This window comes from Schistocerca americana, chromosome 1, assembly GCF_021461395.2.
Source record: "Schistocerca americana isolate TAMUIC-IGC-003095 chromosome 1, iqSchAmer2.1, whole genome shotgun sequence".
NCBI classification, from domain to species: Eukaryota; Metazoa; Arthropoda; class Insecta; order Orthoptera; family Acrididae; genus Schistocerca; species Schistocerca americana.
In genome coordinates this window covers 355728708-355750513 of record NC_060119.1, presented here as the reverse complement: position 1 = coordinate 355750513, position 21806 = coordinate 355728708, and the positions used below count along the sequence as shown (strand labels likewise).

General features: G+C 41.2%; 1 protein-coding gene across 1 annotated transcript in view; it reads right to left on the bottom strand.

The window, feature by feature from the left end:
* Positions 1–21806, bottom strand: part of LOC124599816 (protein scarlet-like) — a 327851-nt gene that overhangs the window by 49618 nt on the left and 256427 nt on the right. The window contains exons 3-6 of the mRNA XM_047136109.1: positions 20405–20558; positions 4372–4420; positions 2533–2582; positions 2304–2437 (exon numbers count right to left, since the gene is read on the bottom strand). Coding sequence (XP_046992065.1) covers positions 2304–2437; positions 2533–2582; positions 4372–4420; positions 20405–20546 — 375 coding nt within the window. The 5' untranslated portion in view covers positions 20547–20558. The remainder of the gene's footprint in view (positions 1–2303; positions 2438–2532; positions 2583–4371; positions 4421–20404; positions 20559–21806) is intronic.

Here is a 21806-nt window from a genome sequence, read left to right as displayed (position 1 = left end):
TAGGCAAACGGATGGGTGATCGATTCACGTGGCCTTCAATCTGGAAACTTGCATGTGCCTGGGCTCCCATCTGCATACAGTGCCAAAGCATCGTGATCAGAGGCATGTGCATGCAGATCTGGGACACAGTCCCATGTCAACAATGAGGTCTGGACATGTCCACATTGACTTAGTTAGTCCTCTTTCCCCCATCTGAATGCTTCAGATACATATTCATGGCAGTGGACACATGCTTACAGTGGGCAGAAGTTGTTCCAACCAAGGATATGTCTAATGAGACAACCACTGGGACATTCATCAAAACACGGCTGCAATGTTTTGGTTGTTCTCTCCACACCACTACCGTCCAGCGGTGACAGTATGAGTCCAACCTTTTCAATGATCTGTCAAAATTGGGCAGTTTTTGTAACTACTGTACCACAAGCTGTCACTCAGCAAGCAACAACATGGTTGGGAGAGGGTACCACACTTTAAAGGTCACCTGCAGTATCATCTGAGCAGCCATCTTCGGTTGTTTGCAGATGACGCTGTCGTTTATTGACTAATAGTCATCAGAAGATCAAAACAAACTGCAAAACGATTTAGAAGAAATATTGAAGGTGCGAAAAGTGGCAGTTGACCTTAAATAATGAAAAGCGTGAGGTCATCCACATGAGTGCTAAAAAGAACTTTGGTTAAACAATAAATCAGTCTAATCTAAAAGCCGTAAATTCAACTAAATACCTAGGAATTACAATTATGAACAATTTAAATTGGAAGGAACACATAGAAAATGTTGTGGGGAAGGCTAACGAAAGATTGTGTTTCATTGGCAGGATACTTAGAAAATGTAACAGATCTACTAAGGAGACTGCCTACACTATGCTTGTCCATCCTCTTTTAGAATACTGTTGCACAGTGTGGGATCCTTACCAGATAGGACTGACTGAGTACATTGAAAAAGTTCAAAGAAAGGCAGCATGTTTTGCATTATCGCAAAATATGGGAGAGTGTGTCACTGAATTACGAACAGTTTAAATTGGAAGGAACACATAGAAAATGTTGTGGGGAAGGCTAACAAAAGATTGCATTTCATTGGCAGGATACTTAGAAAATGTAACAGACCTACTAAGGAGACTGCCTACACTATGCTTGTCCATCCTCTTTTAGAATACTGTTGCACGGTGTTGGATCCTTACCAGATAGGACTGACTGAGTACATTGAAAAAGTTCAAAGAAAGGCAGCATGTTTTGTATTATCGCAAAATATGGGAGAGTGTGTCACTGAAATGATACAGGATTTGGGATGGATATTATTAAAAGAAAGGCGTTTATCGTTGCGACGGAACCTTCTCACGAAATTCCAATCACCAATTTTCTCCTCCGAATGCGAAAATATTTTGGTGACACCGACTTACATAGGGAGGAACGATCACAAAGATAAAATAAGGGAAATCGGAGCTCGTACGGAAAGACAGAGGTGTTCATTCTTCCCGCGCGCTATACGAGATTGGAATAATAGAGAATTGTGAAGGTGGTTTGATGAACCCCCTGCCGGGCACTTAAATGTGATTTGCAGAGTATCCATGTAGATGTTGATGTACGTGGCCATCAAACCACCCATCCACACACATGCTGGATGTGCAGTCAAGTTCAAATTCCCATTTATCCCCAGTACTCCACACTGGGTGGGGGGGGGGGGGGGCTTTATGCAAATGACATAGTCAACTAATCAACATGTGGCAAGTGCAGTATTTCTACGGTCTTTGATTTTTCTGTTCTTGTTAGCTTGCTAATGTTTTCACATAATGAATTTTTGCTGTTGTACAGTAAAAGTGAATAATTCGTATGTGTGTTTTATATGCAGACAGTAGTGTTACTACAACAGACTTACTCAAATAGTATGCCTGGTAACTCAGGTGCTTCTTTTTAGTGAATTAGACAAGACTGCTACTCAAGAGGCAAGGTAAGAGAGATATACAAGAAAAGATGAGATATTTATAATTAGGTGCAATTTACAGATGTTTCCATGATCCGGAATCCATCTCATACATGCTCGTGTCCTACCACCCTGCCTAGTTGCCCATTGCTCTCTTGTTCCATACATCATGACAGGTGATCATGTATCTCTTTTGAAAGCTCTTCAAAGCCTTTGCTCTAAACTCTGTTCCTCTTGATAAAGAACCACTTGATTGTGACAGTCTGGAACACACTTTCATTTCTCTGCCGCAGTATGAATTTAATTAACTTTTAATTCAATAGCTAGAAACCTGACTTAGCTTTATCAGAAAAGTTACTGAGGATTTTTATTTTATATACTTTACCATGAACTCCATGTGCTCTGACACTGTAAGAGAATCAATAGTGAGATCTTGCTGAGGAACAAATCCAGATATACTGCTCATTATTGCTTGGTCTACAGGTCTGCCATTTACTAGAATGTCTCCCTTAGTCTCACCTGTTTTGGGATAAAAACAAACAAGCTTGGATTATTAACACTGCAAACACACATGGGATTACCTGAGAGAATGAGTACTGTAGTTGATTTCCTACCTTTAATCCTCTGACTGATTGTTGCTAGAAGTGTTGTTTTTCCAGCACCACTAGAAGAAAGGAAACAGTGAGAAACTGAAACACTTCCGATTCAAGTGCTGTTACTTTGAGATTTAACAAATACTAGTTTGGAGTAATCTGAAAGTGATATTGTCCAAATAGTAACATAATGCAGATGTAATGCACATACTTAAATTGAATTAGGTATAGTACAAAAAAACTGAATCTATATGCAGCTTCAGTACTACCTTCAATGTTTCCACAAGTTTCAAAGTTACACACTCAACAGAATATTTAACCCATTCCTTACAATGTTGTTCACAATGTGATGAAGTGCTTATATTTAATGTGATGAGCATTTTCAGTGTTTCTCTTAATGCAACTGATAAGTATGTAATTCAGAATAGGTTCCAAACTATAACTTGCAATATTTATAAAATTATTTTCTCCATTTTGAAATTCTTCCCCACTAATTGTGATCTTGCAAAAATATCTTATTGGTTGCCTAACACAGTGCACTGAATCATTTCACCAATAACATCAGGTTGCATCTGATCTCATGGTGTTTTATGTATGTTTTTGTACATAGCAGAGCACTAAATTTTTGGAGATACTACACAAACTGAATGCAGTGGTCCCTAGAGAATTAACCTAATTTTAATGATTTCACTTTCATCCTGTAACTTGCTATGGTATATTACTACAATGTGCATCTCTTGCACAGTCAGATTATTTCTAATTTGCTTTCATTTTTTTGGATATTTTATAATTAAGTCCTTTCTTTGCACAATAATGAAGAATAAGAACAGAGATGACCAACACAACTGTTGATTTCAAACAATGGATTATCTAGGATAGAACATAAGAATATTATGAGAAGGTAAGTTGCTACTCATCATATAGCGGAGATGCCGAGTCGCAGATAGGCACAACAAAAAGACTCTTACAATTAAAGCTTTCGGCCAAGGGCCTCCATCAACAATAGACACACGTGCATGCACACACACACACACACACACACACACACACACACACACACCACAGTGGTTTCAGTTGCCTGAGACTGCAGTCGTGTGTGTGTGTGTGTGTGTGTGTGTGTGTGTGTGTGTGTGTGTGTGTGTGTGTGTGCATGCACGTGTGTCTATTGTTGATGAAGGCCCTTGGCCTAAAGCTTTAATTGTAAGAGTCTTTTTGTTGTGCCTATATATGACTCAACATCTCTGCTATATGGTGAGTAACAACTTGCCTTCTCATAATATTGTTACAATTGTTGATTTGTAACATAGCACACGATTGTGCAAGAAGCAGATTACTGGTAACTTAATTCTGTGTTGTGTTTCTGTACTTGCAATGCCTCCTTCTGCAGCTCAATGAGGAGTGCATGAGGAAGTGACAAAGGACATATCATCAGTTCTATTTCAGCAACATTCTGCCATCTTCCGCATCTGCCATGACTGTAGGACAGTGCTGAAACTGTCTCCTTAAGAAGGAAATAGTATAATTTCCCATGAACAGCCCAACAACAAAAAATCTATATTGCATAATGACTGCTAAAGCGATCAGCAATTCTAAATCTGTAGTTTAGTAAAATCACTGTCAATCATTTCTATAAATGTATGAAAACTATGTAATAAGTACAAATCTATTAGGACCTGACGGACTGCCTCCACATCAACAGTCAACACACCAGGAGGCCCATGCCTTAGCAACCTTTATTTTGTAACAATTTAGACTTATCACAAATACTATGGATCTGGATAGACGAAACAAAAATAAAATAGGGTGTGAACATGCTCTGCTTGCTGGCAATGCAAAGGTGCAGTTATTCATTATACATACCTGGCGCCCATTATTGCCAACAAAGTCCCAGATTTAGCAATGCCACTGACTGCAAACAGACAAAGATACTACTGTTAGTCTATGGAACATGCAGAGAAGGCTCCATATAATCATTAAATCATTCACTTCACGTCAGAAGATGGTTCAAGCACAATGAAATATTGAATTGTGGATGGGAAGGCGGTAGAGGGAAAACAGCATTACTATGTGTTGCTGCTTAAAACAATGAATAAAATTGTACTACCATTGTACACAGTTCAATTAAATACAGAAAGGGGAAAATGTGTACAATCATAGGCATCCTCTCTCTCTAGTATTATTCTTGTGGTCCAGACAAGCAAAGTGCTTCAGTAGTAATGTGGTCCCCAGATGGTCAGTATTATTTTACAATAATATTATGCAATATTACTGAAGTTCTCCCTAGACTGTTCAAATAAAATGTGCATTATTTAGTCTGGTGCAAAATGATGGTGAGGATGCTGATGCCGTGGTAACTGCTCTCCTTTGTTGCAAACAGAAGGAGAAAAAGAAGGCGGAAGAAAGATTTGTATAAAGAGCATAAATAATTCACTTCTCAAAACATGTTGAAAGAATTGAGGTTGAACAGGACAAATGATTATCAGAATTTTTTGCACATTGATGGTCCAGTATCTGATTCATTACTGGAAATGGTTCCCCTTAGGATTGTTTTTAGATAATTATTTTAAATAATATCTTCCCTTGTAGCTGTAGAACTGCTCTCTACATTTAATGAGCAACAGCTTAGAACAATAATTCTTAATTTTCCAGGTTTTTGTATTCATTTGTCCTAACGTCCCAAGAATTTGTATATTTCAATAAACTCTAAGGTGAATCATCTTTCTTTTTGTTTTGAACTATTTGTAGCAAATAAACAGAAGAGTGCACACAGTAAAGCACATGGAGCAGCTGGCAAGAATATCATCAATACTACTCTCAGAGAGCACAATATTTCTCAGGAAGGTCAATATACTTCTAAAGTATTTGATCTTCTCAATATTACTGCACAGCTTGTCAATTAACCCATGCATATTTAATACTACTGTGCATCCTGAAATACTGAGCAATAATATTGACTGTCTAAGGGCCACTCGAGGCACTGGACACACATTCAGAAGGAGAGTAGTCCAGATCTACATATGTCTGTGCAGATTTAGGTTTCCTGTAGTCTACTTAACTCATTTGTATTGTTGTTGACAGCTGAAAAGAATGCACACAGCTCATGTGCAGTAGCAAGTCAGTGGGTGCACTTCGATGTGTCGTATAGTCAAGTCAGTATAAGGAAATCCCTGACCGTTGCAGTGGGCTGGGTGCGGCAGCTTTGTGCACCTACTTCAACCTATCATGTAATGTGATTGTGTAAACATTTCTATGGTAATCCCTCAGTGTTGTCGCAGCTATACATATGACTACTGTTTTTGCCTACAGCTGTTAGTGCTACACATCTGAAAGCTGGCAAAAGTACTGCTAAGTGTCAGGTAACTATTACCCAACTATAGACAGAACTGAATGTGTCATTCTAAAAACATCAAAATGAAACTTAACATGAAGAGAATCAACCAACATTAATCATCTTACATCTTCATCGTTCTAATACTTCCAAAGTAACATACACTACCTGATCAAAAGTATCCCAACTCTTCTATGTAATGTGTATCAACCACTACATGTCATGAGAGGTGGACTGACCAGTATAAGGGGAGTCAGGAAATAATTTGTTCTCAGCGGACAAGCAGAAACAGCAGAAAGAGTCAGATACAAGAGATCAGCAAGTTCAAAGGTGGACTAGTCACTGGATATCACCTGAGTAACAGATCCATCAGGGACATTTCAGTACTTCTAAGGCTAGCCAGGTTAACTGTTGGTGATGTAACTGTGAATGGTAAATGCAAAGGAAGATCCACACCTAAATTAACACTAGGCAAATGTCTTGTATTGATGGACAGGGATCATTGAGCATTGTGGAGGGTGGTTGTAAAAATCATATGACTTTCCTGACTCAATGTTGAGTGCAAGCAATTTAAACAAAAAACTAAGTACGATGTTGTGACTAAATAACAAATAAACTCTTTAGAACCTGCCTAAAAATGTAAAAATAGATATTAACCTTGAAAGATGTTTTAGAGTCAATTTAAGGTGCCTGCCTCCATGTTGATAATCAAAAGTTTATTGTGTTTTTCGGAGACTTTTGGGTCTGTAAGTTTCAAGCTCAGTTTCTGTTACTAATTTTACGGTAATTTCTTTTGCATTACTTACAGCTATTTCAAATCTTAAGACAGTTCGACAGCCGATCAAAAAGTTTCATAAATCTAGTATAGCATCCAAGGCGACCTGCATATTCACATTTTTTGACCGAAGAATTTTACTAACAAAGTTTACTTATGTCAATAATATCATGCCATACATAAATTGGGCTAATAAATGAAAACACACATGCTTTGTCTGTTAGACATTGAGCATCATCATTTGCGTTTTGATCAAAAGAAGAACCGTTAGTTATTTCGTATAGAGTATCATAAATGTGTGGTAAATTATTATGCAACGGTCTTATGGCATCTATTCTACTTGTTCATCTTGTCCCAGACAATGGTCTTAAAGTTAAATAAGTAATGCATTTTTTTTTATAAATCCACAAATAATTGTATGGCTCTTGCACTATACTGAAAACATATGTAGTGTACCGTCACTTGGGGTGATTTGGAACTACTGGGGTGAAATGGAACACGGCATCCATTTCAACAAATCATCTTTGCTGTGGAGTGATACTTTGGTGTAACTAATGGAAACCACCCTCTAGAGTTACCACAGATATTAGTTGTTCCAGTGATATAAAAATTGTATGTGTCAAAGAGGTATGTGATTTTTTTAAAAAATAATGTATTTAAGTGTAAACTTTACCTTTTTTTCTAAAACTCTGTAAACAAACTGTTGCACAACTACTCTGGTAATAATAATACAGTTCTCTGAGATTATAATGTGGAGGGCAACTATCAGTGATGATGTTTGAAAAGTTAGTTTAGGTTTGGTTATGTTATTCATTAGCTGCAGGTATAAATGTAGAAAATCATATTTTTTCAGGGTGAATTGGAACATGCCACAGGTATACAAAAAGAAGATTGGGCCAGCTGGCTATCAAAAATACAGCGAGACAAGCCTGCAGCAAGCTGTCAGTGATGTCAAGGCATGTAAATTATCACTCAGGAATGCATCCAAGAAATATGGTATACCACCTAGTACACTTTCAAGGAAATTAAATAACAAAAATCCTTTGAAAATAGGTGGATAAACTGTTTTGAGCTTAGAAGAAGAGAAGACATTAGTCAGTGGATTATTTAAATGTGCAGAATGGGGTCAGCCATTAACAACAAGTGAGATAAGGGATATTGTAAAGAGCTACTTGGACCGAAGGGGAAGAGTGGAAAAGAGGTTTGAAGACAACAGGCCTGGATATGAGTGGGTGAAAAATCTGCTTTCACGTCACCACAATCTTACTGTCCGTTTGAGTGAAAATGTAAAGAGAGCTAGAGCTCAAGTGAACAGAGAAGCTATTTCAAAAATTTGGTGGAGACTGTGAGAGGTGTTCCACCTAGCCACATAGTCAACTACGATGAGACTAACTTCTCCGATGATCCTGGTGCTATCAGAGTGTTGGTCAAGAGGGGATGTAAACATCCTCATAGAATCATAGACTCATCCAAAACAAGCACATCTGTAATGATAGCTGCTGCAGGAGATGGACATCTTTTGCCACCTTATGCAGTTTACAAGGCCACTCATCTGTATCCAACCTGGACAAAAGGTGGAGTGAATGGTACAGCCTACAACAGAAACCAAAGTGGATGGTTTGACCTCAGTATATTTGAAGATTGGTTTCAGACAATAGCTTTGCCGTATCTTAGAAGGCTTGAGGGGGTCAGAGTTCTGATAGGAGACAATCTCTCAAGCCACATTTCCTTGTTTGTAGTCTCCCAATGTGAGAAGGAGAATATTAAGTTTGTGTTGCTCCCGCCAAATGCAACACACATCTGCCAGCCTCTAGATGTGGCATTCTTTCACCCAATGAAAATAGCTTGGCGAAAAGCTTTGACTGATTGGAAGAAAGGCAATAGGGATGTGCTTCCAAAAAGCGACTTCCCTATGACACTGAAGGCGACATTTCACTACATGGGTGAGAAAATTCGAGACAATGTTATTGCAGGATTTCGTGCTTCTGGTATCATACCTTTCAATCTAGGAAAAGTTCTCTCTCTCTTACCTGTTAGTAGTTTGGAAAATGAAACAGGTGACCCAATGCAGGTATGGTCCGAAGCCTTTGTGGAACACTTGCAAGATGTTCGTTATGGATCTGTTAACTCCCAACCCAAAAAAGCTCGTGGTAGAAAACTGGAAGTTCTCCCTGGGAAAGGTGTCATGTCACAGACAGAAATTTCAGATAATATTGGAGAGGACAGCAAGGAGAAGGAAGCTGATGTTCCCAAAGTTTTGGAGCAGGAAACTATAATATCTGAGGCAACAACTGAAGAGGAATATGGACCTGGACCTCCTGAGGCACCTCCAATGACGCTGGCCAAAATCGATTTTGTCTTGGTTAAGTTTCCTGTTACAGAGACTAACCATTCAAAATTATATGTAGGAAGGATTGAGGCTATGGAGCTGCATGACGACATTCAAGTTAATTTCATGAGGAAAAAAATTAGTGAGAAGCAAGAATACTTTTTTTTTCCCTGATGTTGTAGACATGTGTGTGGTGTCAAAAGCACAAGTTGTGATGAAGGTGCGAGGAACTGATTTTTGACGAGGTAGAATGATATTGAAAACTCTTGAAGGCCTTGACATCATTTGATGTAAAGTGTTGTATTAAGTAATGAATGATAGGGTTTTTTTTTTTTTTTTTTTTGTAAAATAATTGTCTTAGATAAGCATTTGTAAGCTCAGAGATTTAATGGTTAATAAAGCTGGTCGCTAATATAAAAATATTAATCGGCAATAATTAATACAAAGTTGAGGTAGTATAAATGCATTTTCTTGGTAAAATGCTTGTTAGATGTGTTTCACATGTTCCAATCCACCTCCCCACATGTTTCAAATGCAACTACAGTTCAAAATATGCAGTGTTCCAAATCATCCCAAGTCTTGGGGTGATTTGGAACACAATTCAGATCAAAATTTGAAGCAGGGTTATGGTACAGCATTTTCATTCATGTAACACATTGCTGTAGGAAGGACTAGAGATGCTGTATTTAAAATTTCAAAAGTATAGTACAATATTTTGATATTAATTTTCAGTAAAAATTTCACTTTCTGTACCAATTCACCCCAAGTTACGGTACCTAGTAATTTATATTAGCTGCATCGTTAACAATTATATTTAAACAATGGGCAGCACACAGTACGTAACAAGCCCATGGATTTAGCTTCAACAGTCGCTTTTGCAACCCATTGTTTTACAGCGCGTGTTTGAATCATTGTCATAGACCTGTCCCCTTAAATTATTTATATTCAATTACGTTTTGGTAGCCTTTCCGTAATAAAAGAAATCAAAGCGGCGCCAGTAGCATAAAAAAGTGGACAAGAAGCTAAGAAGTGCCCTCTTATTTCCAGCTGTCGTAGTGTTTCTTGAAACTAACGAATCTAATGATAATACCGATTGTTCCATAGGTGAATAATCGGGAGTACAGTCAACTAAAACTGAAAAATGTTCGGCATAAGTTTAAAACGTGACTTTGGTTTTGGGTTGCAAGTACAGAAATTATTTCATTTTGAATTTTGTCTCCGACATAAGTCGGCATACTCGTGACACTTCTGCATCATTCATCACGTCTTGTGTCTTCGGTCAAACTTGGATCGAATTTTCGTAACATTTCAATGCAATTCAGAAAACTGACATTGTTTCAGTTAAATTATTTTCTGTCTGTTCTTTCCCCAAAACGCCAAGTTAACTCACTTATATAACCCTTTCGGTAATATTGTAACAGCGCTCCTTTTCAGGATCTAGAAGTTTTTGAAGGGCACTGTCGACAGTTTTTTTGTTTTTTTGTTTTTTAAAGACTTACTGTACTCAATCTATTAAATTTCCTGCCAGATTAAAACTGGGTGCAGGACCAAGACTCGAACTCGTGACCTTTGCCTTTTGGGGTCAATTGTTCTACCGACTGAACTATTTCTTTATCCTAGAAAGGAAAGGGAGGCGTGGTTGTAAAGAGGGTAGGGGTCGCAACCCGAGGCCTGGCCACCACATCCCTTTCTCACCCTCCAGGAACCGAGGAAAGCGTAGGGACCATCGTTTATTTGCTTATTTGCGTATTTTTCTTTTCGTTCCTTTGTTTTTATTGTTATTTATTTATTTTTGTCATTAATACCGCCGAAAAACCGGTGACACGCGAGGAGGAGGACGAAACATGACGTCAGACTAATTGTGACTATCAACGTAAAGTTTTTCCGAGAACAACATTCCGATTACAAGTGATTATATCGGTTCTAAGTGTGGAGGAGCCAGAGATCAGCCATTCATGACAGGAACACCACAGCTCGAGGGTGGGTTAAGGAAGACACTACAGAGGACATTGGAGAAAAATTGTCTGTATTTTGGATTGCAGACAATTGCACAATGGAGTTAATTAAGGAACTGCCAAAAGTCAAGGATATTTTTCTCGCCATCAGCAAACAAGTAGTGCACTGCGTGTCCACAAATCCACTTCACAAGAGTTCGTCTTCCCCTGCGGAAAGCATCCCGCGCCCGGAAAGAGGAGCAGTTGAGTCGGTATCTGATGAGGACTCGTATGGGTAATTAGGGGCAACATCTGTCGCACCAAGAACCAGACACCTCTCGCCGATCTGCACTCCGGGCGGTGTTCGTCTGCGTCCATAACGTCACAGCCGACACACAACAGAGTGTTTGCGAGGTGATACCTGTTAAGGCGTGACCGACACACTTGCTTCCCACTGACAGTAAGATACCATACAGACTGGACGTCAGTGTCAAGATAAGGAGCGCACACCGATCACCAAACGGCACGCCAGTCGACGTGGAGAAGCTTCGCCTCAACCACATTCGGTGACCTGTGCTGCTGAAGGAAACCATAGGTAGCCTTTGTGGATGTCAATTGCGCCGGCAGTGTCACAGCACTGACTTAGCTCAGTTCAAGTAAAAACTGGCGGAAATAAAAGAAGGGCGGCGTGACTTCTGAAAGTTGGGTAGGTGCTGAGAGAGAGTGTGGTGCAAGGGCCTCCAGCAATAGGCTGGTAAGGCACGTAGGACTACGGCATCACAACGTCATGTGAGAGCCAATGAAAAGGGCTACCACTCTGTCAGGCACATGATACAGACCCAAACCGCCCGTGCACCGCGGCAGGGTAAGTGTTTCGTACTTTATCTTGAGCAGCAAGGCGTGGAAAACAAATGAACCCAATGCCGCTAGCATGCGGCGGGCCATTGATGGCGAAATAGGAAGTGTCTGTGCCGTGTGGGGGATACGTGACTCCAAATATACATTTACGTATCGTGTGCGTTGCGGAAGATCGAGTGCTCGTAAACGGTGATCAGAGCCCAGCTCGTAGTTGTGAAAGTAGACGTCGGCAGTTGAGGGCAATTGTCCGCCGCAGATCACTTGGAAAATCGAGTCCTAAGCATCGGAGAGTATGAGCTACACGCAAAGGAGCAGTACTGTCCACAGGAAGTCCCACACCTGTAGCCGCCGGCCGGAGTGGCCGAGCGGTTCTAGGCGCTACAGTCTGGAACCATGCGACCTCTACGGTCGCAGGTTCGAATCCTGCCTCGGGCATGGATGTGTGTGATGTCCTTAGGTTAGTTAGGTTTAAGTGGTTCTAAGTTCTAGGGGACTAATGACCTCAGCTGTTAAGTCTCATAGTGCTCAGAGCCATTTGAGCCAACACCTGTAGCCATGGTGCTCGATTTGCGGACGCTAAGGTAGCTACCAGAAGCTTCGCCGTAGGTGGTAACCCATGCCAGTGACTCCCTGACCTCAGCACCGCTAAGAAGAACGATGGCGAGATCATCCGTATTTGTAGTGCCGCTGAATACATGGTCACCGAGATATCCCAGAGAGGCGTTGATGGAGACCGTATAACAACGGTTCCATGGCGAATGCATACAACAGCGCAGAGAGCGGGCAGCCTTGACGCACCGATCGACAGATCGAGATGGGAGGAGTAAGATGGCCGTTGTAGAGTACACGAGACGTAGCTCCAAGAAGGAGACCCGTTACGACGCCGGCGGTAGTATCAGGGTAGCCCATATTGCGGAGCACCATTTCCAAGAAGTCATGAGCGACTCAATCAAACGCCTGGCTGAAGTCAAGAGCTGCCAAAAGTCCAGGAATACGACGTGCGTGAGCAAGAGCGATTATGTCCCTATATCGGCAGAGGGCAGTGCGGTTGTTATTGGTACCTCCCAAAGAAGTTTGATCGGGGGAAACCATGTACCGAGCTGTCCATCTAAGTCGCGCAGCCAACAGCCAGGCGAAGATCTTTGTATCGCTATTGAGTAACGTCAAGGGGCTGTAATCTCATATCCGCGAGGTAGAGGATGGGAATGACGAAACCACCGAGGATACCGGCTGGAACCGGCACGAAAGATGACATAAGGTCCTGACAAAACTACAGTGTATTGATCCAAATAATCAAAACAGTGTACAATTTGCACATATGATATTGGACAAGTCAGCATACATTTTTTCAAGTAATTTTTACAGTTTTAATCGTTTCATGAAAGTTTGTTCAATTTGACAAGAAGATAATAGATATCACGTTGTACTTGCGCTTGTTAGATTGGTTCTAACTTCTTTTTACTATGTGTTAAAATGCAATGGAACGTGATAAGAGCAAAATGGGAATAAATACAGACCAGTATGTCACATACTTGAAGGAAAGATGCGCTATAATCAGGCTTAGGTGATCAGTTATAAATAAATTAATTAACATTTATCATGTTTTTCAAAAAAATCATTTCTTGTGTAAAAGATTTGAACCAAAAGATTTTTTTTTTAATTTGTGCATGAATCCTCTTGGTACTTCTGTTATTTCTTATTCTTTTTTTTATTTCTGCAGGTAAGTTGTTATACATTCTTATCCAAATATGTTGAACACTTTTTTGGTAACAAGCTGTTCTGGACGGAATAATATGTAGATCAGACTGCCGTCTCGTTTCATTGCTATGAATGTATTAATTTAATAGTAATGGCTGTCTTTGCTTAATAGGTAGGTTTTAACAAATGATATAATACCATATACACTACTGGCCATTAAAATTGCTACACCACGAAGATGACGTGCTACAGGCACGAAATTTAGCCGACAGGAAGAAGATGCTGTGATATGCAAATGATTAGCTTTTCAGAGCATTCACACAAGGTTGGCGCCGGTGGCGACACCTACAACGTGCTGACATGAGGAAAGTTTCCAAACGAATTCTCATGCACAAACAGCAGTTGACCGGCGTTGCCTGGTGAAACGTTGTTGTGATGCCTCGTGTAAGGAGGAGAAGTGCGTACCATGTTTCCGACTTTGATAAAGGTCGGATTGTAGCATATCGCGACTGCGGTTTATCGTATCGCAACACTGCTGCTCGTGTTGGTCGAGATCCAATGACTATTAGCAGAATATGGAATCGGTGGGTTCAGGAGGGTAATACGGAGCGCCGTGCTGGATCCCAACGGCCTCGTATCACTAGCAGTCGATATCACAGGCATCTTATCCGCATGGCTGTAACGGGTCGTGCAGCCACGTCTCGATCCCTGAGTCAACAGATGGGGACGTTTGCAAGACAACAACCATCTGCACGGACAGTTCGACGACGTTTGCAGCAGCATGGACTACCAGCTCGGAGACGATGGCTGCGGTTACCCTTGACGCTGCCTGCGATAGTGTACTCAACGACGAACCTGGGCGCACGAATGGCAAAACGTCAATTTTTCGGATGAATCCAGGTACTGTTTACAGCATCACGATGGTCGCATCCGTGTTTGGCGACATCGCGGTGAACGCACATTGGAAGCGTGTATTCGTCATCGCCGTACTGGCGTATCACCTGGCGTGATGGTATGGGATGCCATTGGTTACACGTCTCGGTCACCTCTTGTTCGCATTGACGGCACTTTGAACAGTGGACGTTACATTTCAGACGTGTTACGACCCGTGGCTCTACCCTTCATTCGATCCCTGCAAAACCCTACATTTCAGCAGGATAATGCACGACCGCATGTTGCAGGTGCTATACGGGTCTTTCTGTAAACAGAAAATGTTCGACTGCTGCCCTGGCCAGCACATTCTCCAGATCTCTCACCAATTGAAAACGTCTGGTCAATGGTGGCCGAGCAACTAGCTCGTCACAGTACGCCAGTCACTACTCTTGATGAACTCTGGTATCGTGTTGAAGCTGCATGGACAGCTGTACCTGTATACGCCATCCAAGCTCTGTTTGACTCAATGCCCAGGCGTATGAAGGCCGTTATTATGGCCAGAACTGGTTGTTCTGGGTACTGATTTCTCAGGATCTATGCACACAAATTGCGTGAAAATGTGATCACATGTCATTTCTAGTATAATATATTTGTCCAATGAATACCCGTTTGTCATCTGCATTTCTTCTTGGTGTAGCAATTTTAATGGCCAACAGTGTATGTAAGCAGATGGCAGTGTCATAATGCCAAGTTTCTTGAAATGTTGCCTGCACGATTCATTATATCTCAGACTGCATATTATACGTATTACCTTTTTTTGCGTTTTGAAGATACCTCTGCTACAGGGTGAGTTTCCCCAGAAATTGATACCATACTGTAGTATGTACCGAGAAACTTAACGGAGTTCGCACTGGAGAGCTCTTGTTTGTTTTCGACCAAGTTGGAGATTTTTCGTTTCTAAGATGAGATGTTGATTCTTATGTAGGTTGTTGTTTGCACATTTATGATGAGATTGTTGTCATTGAACCATTCTCTCAGTGATAATTTATGTGGTTTAATAATTTAATCATGGCCAGTTTTGTCTGTGCTTGTTACCAGAATACATGTGCCATCTGCAAATAGTGTAGTATGCCCTGAAGTAAGCTTCGTGTTTATGTCATTAATATATAGCAGAAACAATATGGGTCCCAGAATTGGGCCTTATGGTACACCAATGTAACAGACATTTTCTCAGAGGAGTGCACAGTACACTGATGAATATTGTGTTTTTTTTTTCAAATTTTGTTTCAACTCTTTGCCCTCTCTTTGACAGATACGATTCTAACCGTTCGTTTGCGGTTCCTCTCACACCTTTATTAGCTAAATTTCTACAGCATATAGTGTGGACAGTAACGTAAAAAGCTTTAGATAAATCTGCAAAAATACTAGTAGTAATTTTTTTATTATCTAAGTATTTGATGGTTGTGTTGAGATATTCACATATTGCAGTAGTTGTTGTTTTAGCTTTTCTAAATCCATGCTGCTGCTCAGATAGTAAAGAGAATCTGTTAATAAAATTTTTTAATGTGGTGTAAAATAATTTCTCAAATGTTTTTGAAAATGTTCTGAACTGTGCTACTGGCCTCTAATCAGCTACATAATTTTCTGGTCCCTTTTTGTGGAGTAGCGTAACTTTAGCATTCTTTAGGAGGTCAGGGAGAACACCATTACTAAAGGCTGCATCAATTATAAGAGTTAATGGTTCTACCATGTATTTCCCACAGTTCTTTACAATAAAATCAGGTATGTTGTCAGTGTCACTGGCGTATTTATTTTTAATCTTTTTATAACTGCGAGCACTTCAGTGTTTGAGGCTTTGCGGAGAAACATTAATGCTTTTATGGCTTCCACTCGTGTTGGGTGTTGAGTACTGGCTCTATGGCAGTTCTTCTTTATCAGGTTTTCAGTCATTGTAATTAACTAGTCACTAAAAGCATCTACGATTTTTTCTGATTCTAATGTCAACCTATCATTTAGATTCAGTTTCAAAGTTTCTTACAACTTTCTGAACGCCTTTTATTTTATTTTTAGACTGTTATTGATTTCTCATTATATAATTTTTGCTTACTTAATTACTTTTTTGTAGAAAATACAGTAAGACTTAAAGTACGTTCTCAACTTATAATCAACCTAATGATGTTTGATGTAATTCCTCAGGTAGCGCTTATTTTTAGCTACATTTTTATCCGTTTTGTTTCCATGAATTTATGCGTTTGTTTCAATTTCTCCTGGACTTTAATACAAATGAAATATTAAAACAGTAAAGAAATGTTTTATGAAAAGAATTAAACATTTTATTAACCTCATTTTCTTCATATGTCTCTGACCAGTTCTCAGTCCTTAAGAAGATAAAAAGCATAAGGTTTTCATTGTTAAACTGCCTTTGCGCTGAAGTTTTTGTAAGACATTGCTTTTTTCAGTTTAAATTCACTGTTAGCATCGGGGCTTTATGATCACTGTAACCTGTGTTAACGATTTCAGTTGAGTAGTATTATCTATCTTCGTTTATAAAGATCTGGTCGAGCGCTGACTCTTTTGAGTTTTCAGCCATCGTGGTTGGAGTAAGTGTAATGATTTAGTAATATTTAGCAATTCATCTTTCCATTTACAGGTTTAATCTGCACATATTAGCATAATTTTATTAAGCGCATGTAGTACATTTAGTAGTCCTTCAGTGATTGAAAGTCTGGACATTGCCAGTGGTGGACCTATACAGATTCAGTATCAGTATGTCAGAGTCTGTCAAGACAATTAAAGAAAATTCAGAATCTTTTTCTGTTAGTATACTACTGTGCTTTGTGAGGCATTTTTAGTTCACATTCCTTTTAACATAGATAGCTGTACCACCTCCCTTACTTTCATTTCAACAAGAACGACTAGCTAGATTCCATTTTCCAACTGGTGTTTTTCCAATTTTATCTTTTGCTAACCAAAGCTCAGTGATACAGAAAATATCTAATAGTAAATTAGTTTTCAGGACTAGATCTGTTTCTAACAATTTACTAAATATTGACAGCACATTATGGTGTAATATTTTAAAAGGGAATACTGTCCGTTTTCCATTGGAACAGATGGCTTTATTACGTGCTTTAGATTACAGATAATGTTTTGGGACATCACTCGCCACGTTCTCCTCTAATGTAGGTTTATGGAGTTTACTTTCTGCACCTGTTGTATTTTGGTAGGGTGCTAGCTGGGAGCTCTTGTTGTTCCTGACCACAGACAATGCTGATTGTAGGCTGGAGGTCTGCGTTGTCGTGCGGAGGATCTGGTCGCAGCTTTCAATGATGCTGATCCAGAGTGTAGTTGCACATTTCCTGTTGCATCTTGAACATCTTCGCACGTGGAACTTGGCTGAGTTGCTGTTTTTGGGCGAGATGCTGCTGCTGGTATCACATCCAAATTAGTCTTTGATAGTTTTGTTTTGCTGTGTCTACTTTAAGCGAAAAGCTTACAATATATACAGAAAACAGCATTTTTCGAATATTAATAGAGTAGCCGTTCTTTGTGATACTTCTCGCCGTTTCCTACCTGCCTTTCATAATACACTACTGGCCATTAAAACTGCTACACCAAGAAGAAATGCAGATGACAAACGGGTATTCATTGGACAAATATATTATACTAGAACTGGCATGTCATTACATTTTCACGCAATTTGGGTGCATAGATCCTGAGAAATCAGTACCCAGAACAACCACCTTTGGCCGTAACAACGGCCTTCATACGCCTGGGCATTCAGTCTAGCAGAGCTTGAATGGCGTGTACAGGTACAGCTGCCCATGCAGCTTCAACACGATACCAGAGCTCATCAAGAGTAGTGACTGGCGTATTGTGACGAGTTAGTTGCTCGGCCACCATTGACCAGACGTCTCCAATTGGTGAGAGATCTGGAGAATGTGCTGGCCATGGCAGCAGTCGAACGTTTTCTGTTTACAGAAAGGCCCGTACAGGACCTGCAACATGCGGTCGTGCATTATCCTGCTGAAATGTAGGGTTTTGCAGGGATCGAATGAAGGTTAGAACCACGGGTCGTAACACGTCTGAAATGTAACGTTCACTGTTCAAAGTGCCGTCAATGCGAACAAGAGGTGACCGAGACGTGTAACCAATGGTACCCCATACCAGCACGCCGGGTGATACGCCAGTATGCCGATGACGAATACACACTTCCAATGTGCGTTCACCGCGATGTCGCCAAACACGGATGCGACCATCGTGATGCTGTAAACAGAACCTGGATTCATCCGAAAAAATGACGTTGTGGCATTCGTGCACCCAGGTTCGTCGTTGAGTTCACCATCGCAGGCGCTCCTGTCTGTGATGCAGCGTCAACGGTAAGCGCAGCCATGGTCGCCGAGCTGATAGTCCATGCTGCTGCAAACGTCGTCGAACTGTTCGTGCAGACGTCCCCATCTGTTGACTCAGGGATCGAGACGTGGTTGACGATCCGTTACAGTCATGTGGATAAGATGCCTGTCATCTCGACTGCTAGTGATACAACAGGCCAGAATCCGACCTTTATCGAAGTCGGAAACGTGATGGTCCGCATTTCTCCTCCTTACACGAGGCATCACAACAACGTTTCACCAGGCAACGCCGTTCAACTGCTGTATGTGTATGAGAAATCGGTTGGAAACTTTCCTCATGTCAGCACGTTGTAGGTGTCGGTTAAATTTCGCGTCTGTAGCACGTCATCTTCGTGGTGTAGCATTTTTAATGGCCAGTAGTGTAGGAAGTTGAAAATCTTCGATTTGAAGTGTCACGCCGATAATCAAGCTTTCTAATTTATTTGGGTAGGTTTTCTATCAAATACCACACAATTCCAGAAATTAAAAATGCAGTTCAAAGTCCAGGACCATTTTTAGAAATACAGTAGTTCTAAAGGATTCGAGGAGAGCTTCTGTGAAGTCTGGAAGGTAGGAGACGAGGTACTGACGGAATTAAGGCTATGCGGACGGGTCGTGAGTCGTGCTTGGGTAGCTCAGATGGCAGAGCACTTGCCCGCGAAAGGCAAATGTACAGAGTTCGAGTCTCGGTCCGGCACACAGTCTTTATCTGCCAGCAAGTTTCATATCAGCGCACACTCCGCTGCAGAGTGAAAATTTCATTCTATATACAGAATACTTATTTTAACCTTGGCCTACACTCTGGGATGTACCCTCCAGGGGTACATATACGGCAGCTTTATGCTACTCCTTTAAGTTTAAAAAATGAAAATACTACAAACTGATTTTACTTGGAAGCATTAATTGACGGCGCAATCAACTAAAACACTAAAGAGTCGTTTTAGTTGAAAGAACAAATACGCGGTTGAACCAACAGAAAGACTGATTTTTATTGAAAAGGAAGAATTACTACACAAAACTACAACGGACTGAATCGATTATTTTGATTTGGTTGCTCCTACCAAACAGCGAGGTCATCGGTCCCATCAGGTTGGGGAAGGAAGTTGGCCGTACCCTTTCAAAGGAATCATCCTGACATTTGCCTGAATCGATTTAAGGAAATCACAGGAAACCTAAATTTAGACGGCCGGACGCGGGTTTGAACCGTCGTCATCCCGTATGCGAGTTCATTGTGCTAACCACTGCGACACCTCACTCGGTTGATCGTTCACAGAGACCTTAAAACTGCCGCTGAATTAGTCGAATGTTTTCCAGCAAGCGACTGTATCGTCTGTTTTCATTCAGTTGCTGCCGTCACTAGCACCTCACCTACCGCGCCACAGCCGTAAGCGACCTAACCCCCTCTGATACCATTGCCCCCCCCCCCTTACCATCTGGCCTATGCAGCACAGGCTACATTTTTTGTGCGCACTTCAATGGAGAGACATCTACGGGTACCATCTGTAGCCAGTCTCTGCCAATGAACGGGTAAGTTGGAGTCTGGAAGACAGCAGTTATCGCTGCCCCGCATAACTCACAGCAAGGCAGGCGGAAGAAGAGTGAATGACATTGGCTGTTAGCGGTTAGTGAAGGAGGATTCGCAGAATGCGTCATAGTTGGGTCGCCTTCTGACGTGAAGCGCACTGTAGGAGAGGCCTGCAGATAGCTCACCATTGTTGAGGATCTGCACACGGTCATACTGGAGGCCCTTCCAGAAGGGCTGCTTCTGACGGCGCCGACGCACCCACACAGACAGCTCCTCCCATGATAAGGTCACTCCGCTCACCTTGTTGAACCCCATCGACAGTTCCATGTGGCGTACTGCCTGCAACAGAGGAAGCGGCACCCATTAGTAGCATTCGTGCAGTATTTGAAGCAATAAAAAGCGATTTGCATGTACCAAAAGTAGAGACCAACGGGCATATAGTGGATGTTACTGTGTGTGAAGTTCCTGGGCCGGCCGTTGCGGCCGAGCGGTTCTAGGCGCTTCAGTCTGGAACCGTGCTGTTGCCACGGTCGCAGGTTCGAATCCTGCCTCGGACATGGATGTGTGTGATGTCCTTAGGTTAGTTAGGTTTAAGTAGTTCTAGGTCTAGGGGACTGATGACCTCAGATGTTAAGTCCCATAGTGCTTAGAGCCATTTGAACCATTTTGAAGTTCCTGGGCATCCAGACTGATGACAGACTTTGGTAAAACCAGAATGAGATTAAGGTAACCAAAAGGCTCAGTTCTGCCTGCTTTGCACTCAAAAATGTCTCTTACCGAGTAGACATGCAGGCGGGATTACTAGCACACCACGTGCTTTCACTCCGTTTTATCCAATGGTTTAATCTTCTGGGGCACTACAGCTAAAGTGAGACAAGTATTTGTTCTACAGAAGCGTGCAATAACAATACTATGTAATGATGACAACTGAAAAGCTATCAGGGGCCTCTTTAGGGACGTAACTTTCACTTACTTGCCGAAAAAAATGGTTCAAATGGCTCTGAGCACTATGGGACTTGACAACTGAGGTCATCAGTCCCCTAAAACGTAGAACTACTTAAACCTAACTAACCTAAGGACATGACACACATCCATGCCCGAGGCAGCATTCGAACCTGCGACCGTAGCAGTCGCGCGGTTCCGGACTGCAGAGCCTAGAACCGCTAGACCACCGCGACCACTTGCCGAAACATGTACACCCTAATGGTATTTGTGGCTAATAACATGAGTCAGTTTAGGATGAACTCAGCAATTCTCAACCGAAATACTAAAAGTCGAAATAATTTCTATGTGGACTATGCATCCCTCTCTAAGTTTCAGAATAGAGTTTTATACAGGAAAAGGGATCCTGCGAACAGCTGGAAGACATGGCCCTAGAATAAGAGACATCACAGTCCTCGAACAAACTAACGTAAAACCCGCGGCAAAAACGCTGAATGCAAGTGACACTGTAAAACCTCCAAAGATCCTACATCAGCAAATATAAAACAAAGCATGGGTATCGAAAACCAGAAGGCATGCACAAAGAAACAAGCCAACCACTTGCGCCCAGTCTCGCAAATTTTTAAACTTGTAATATATCGATAT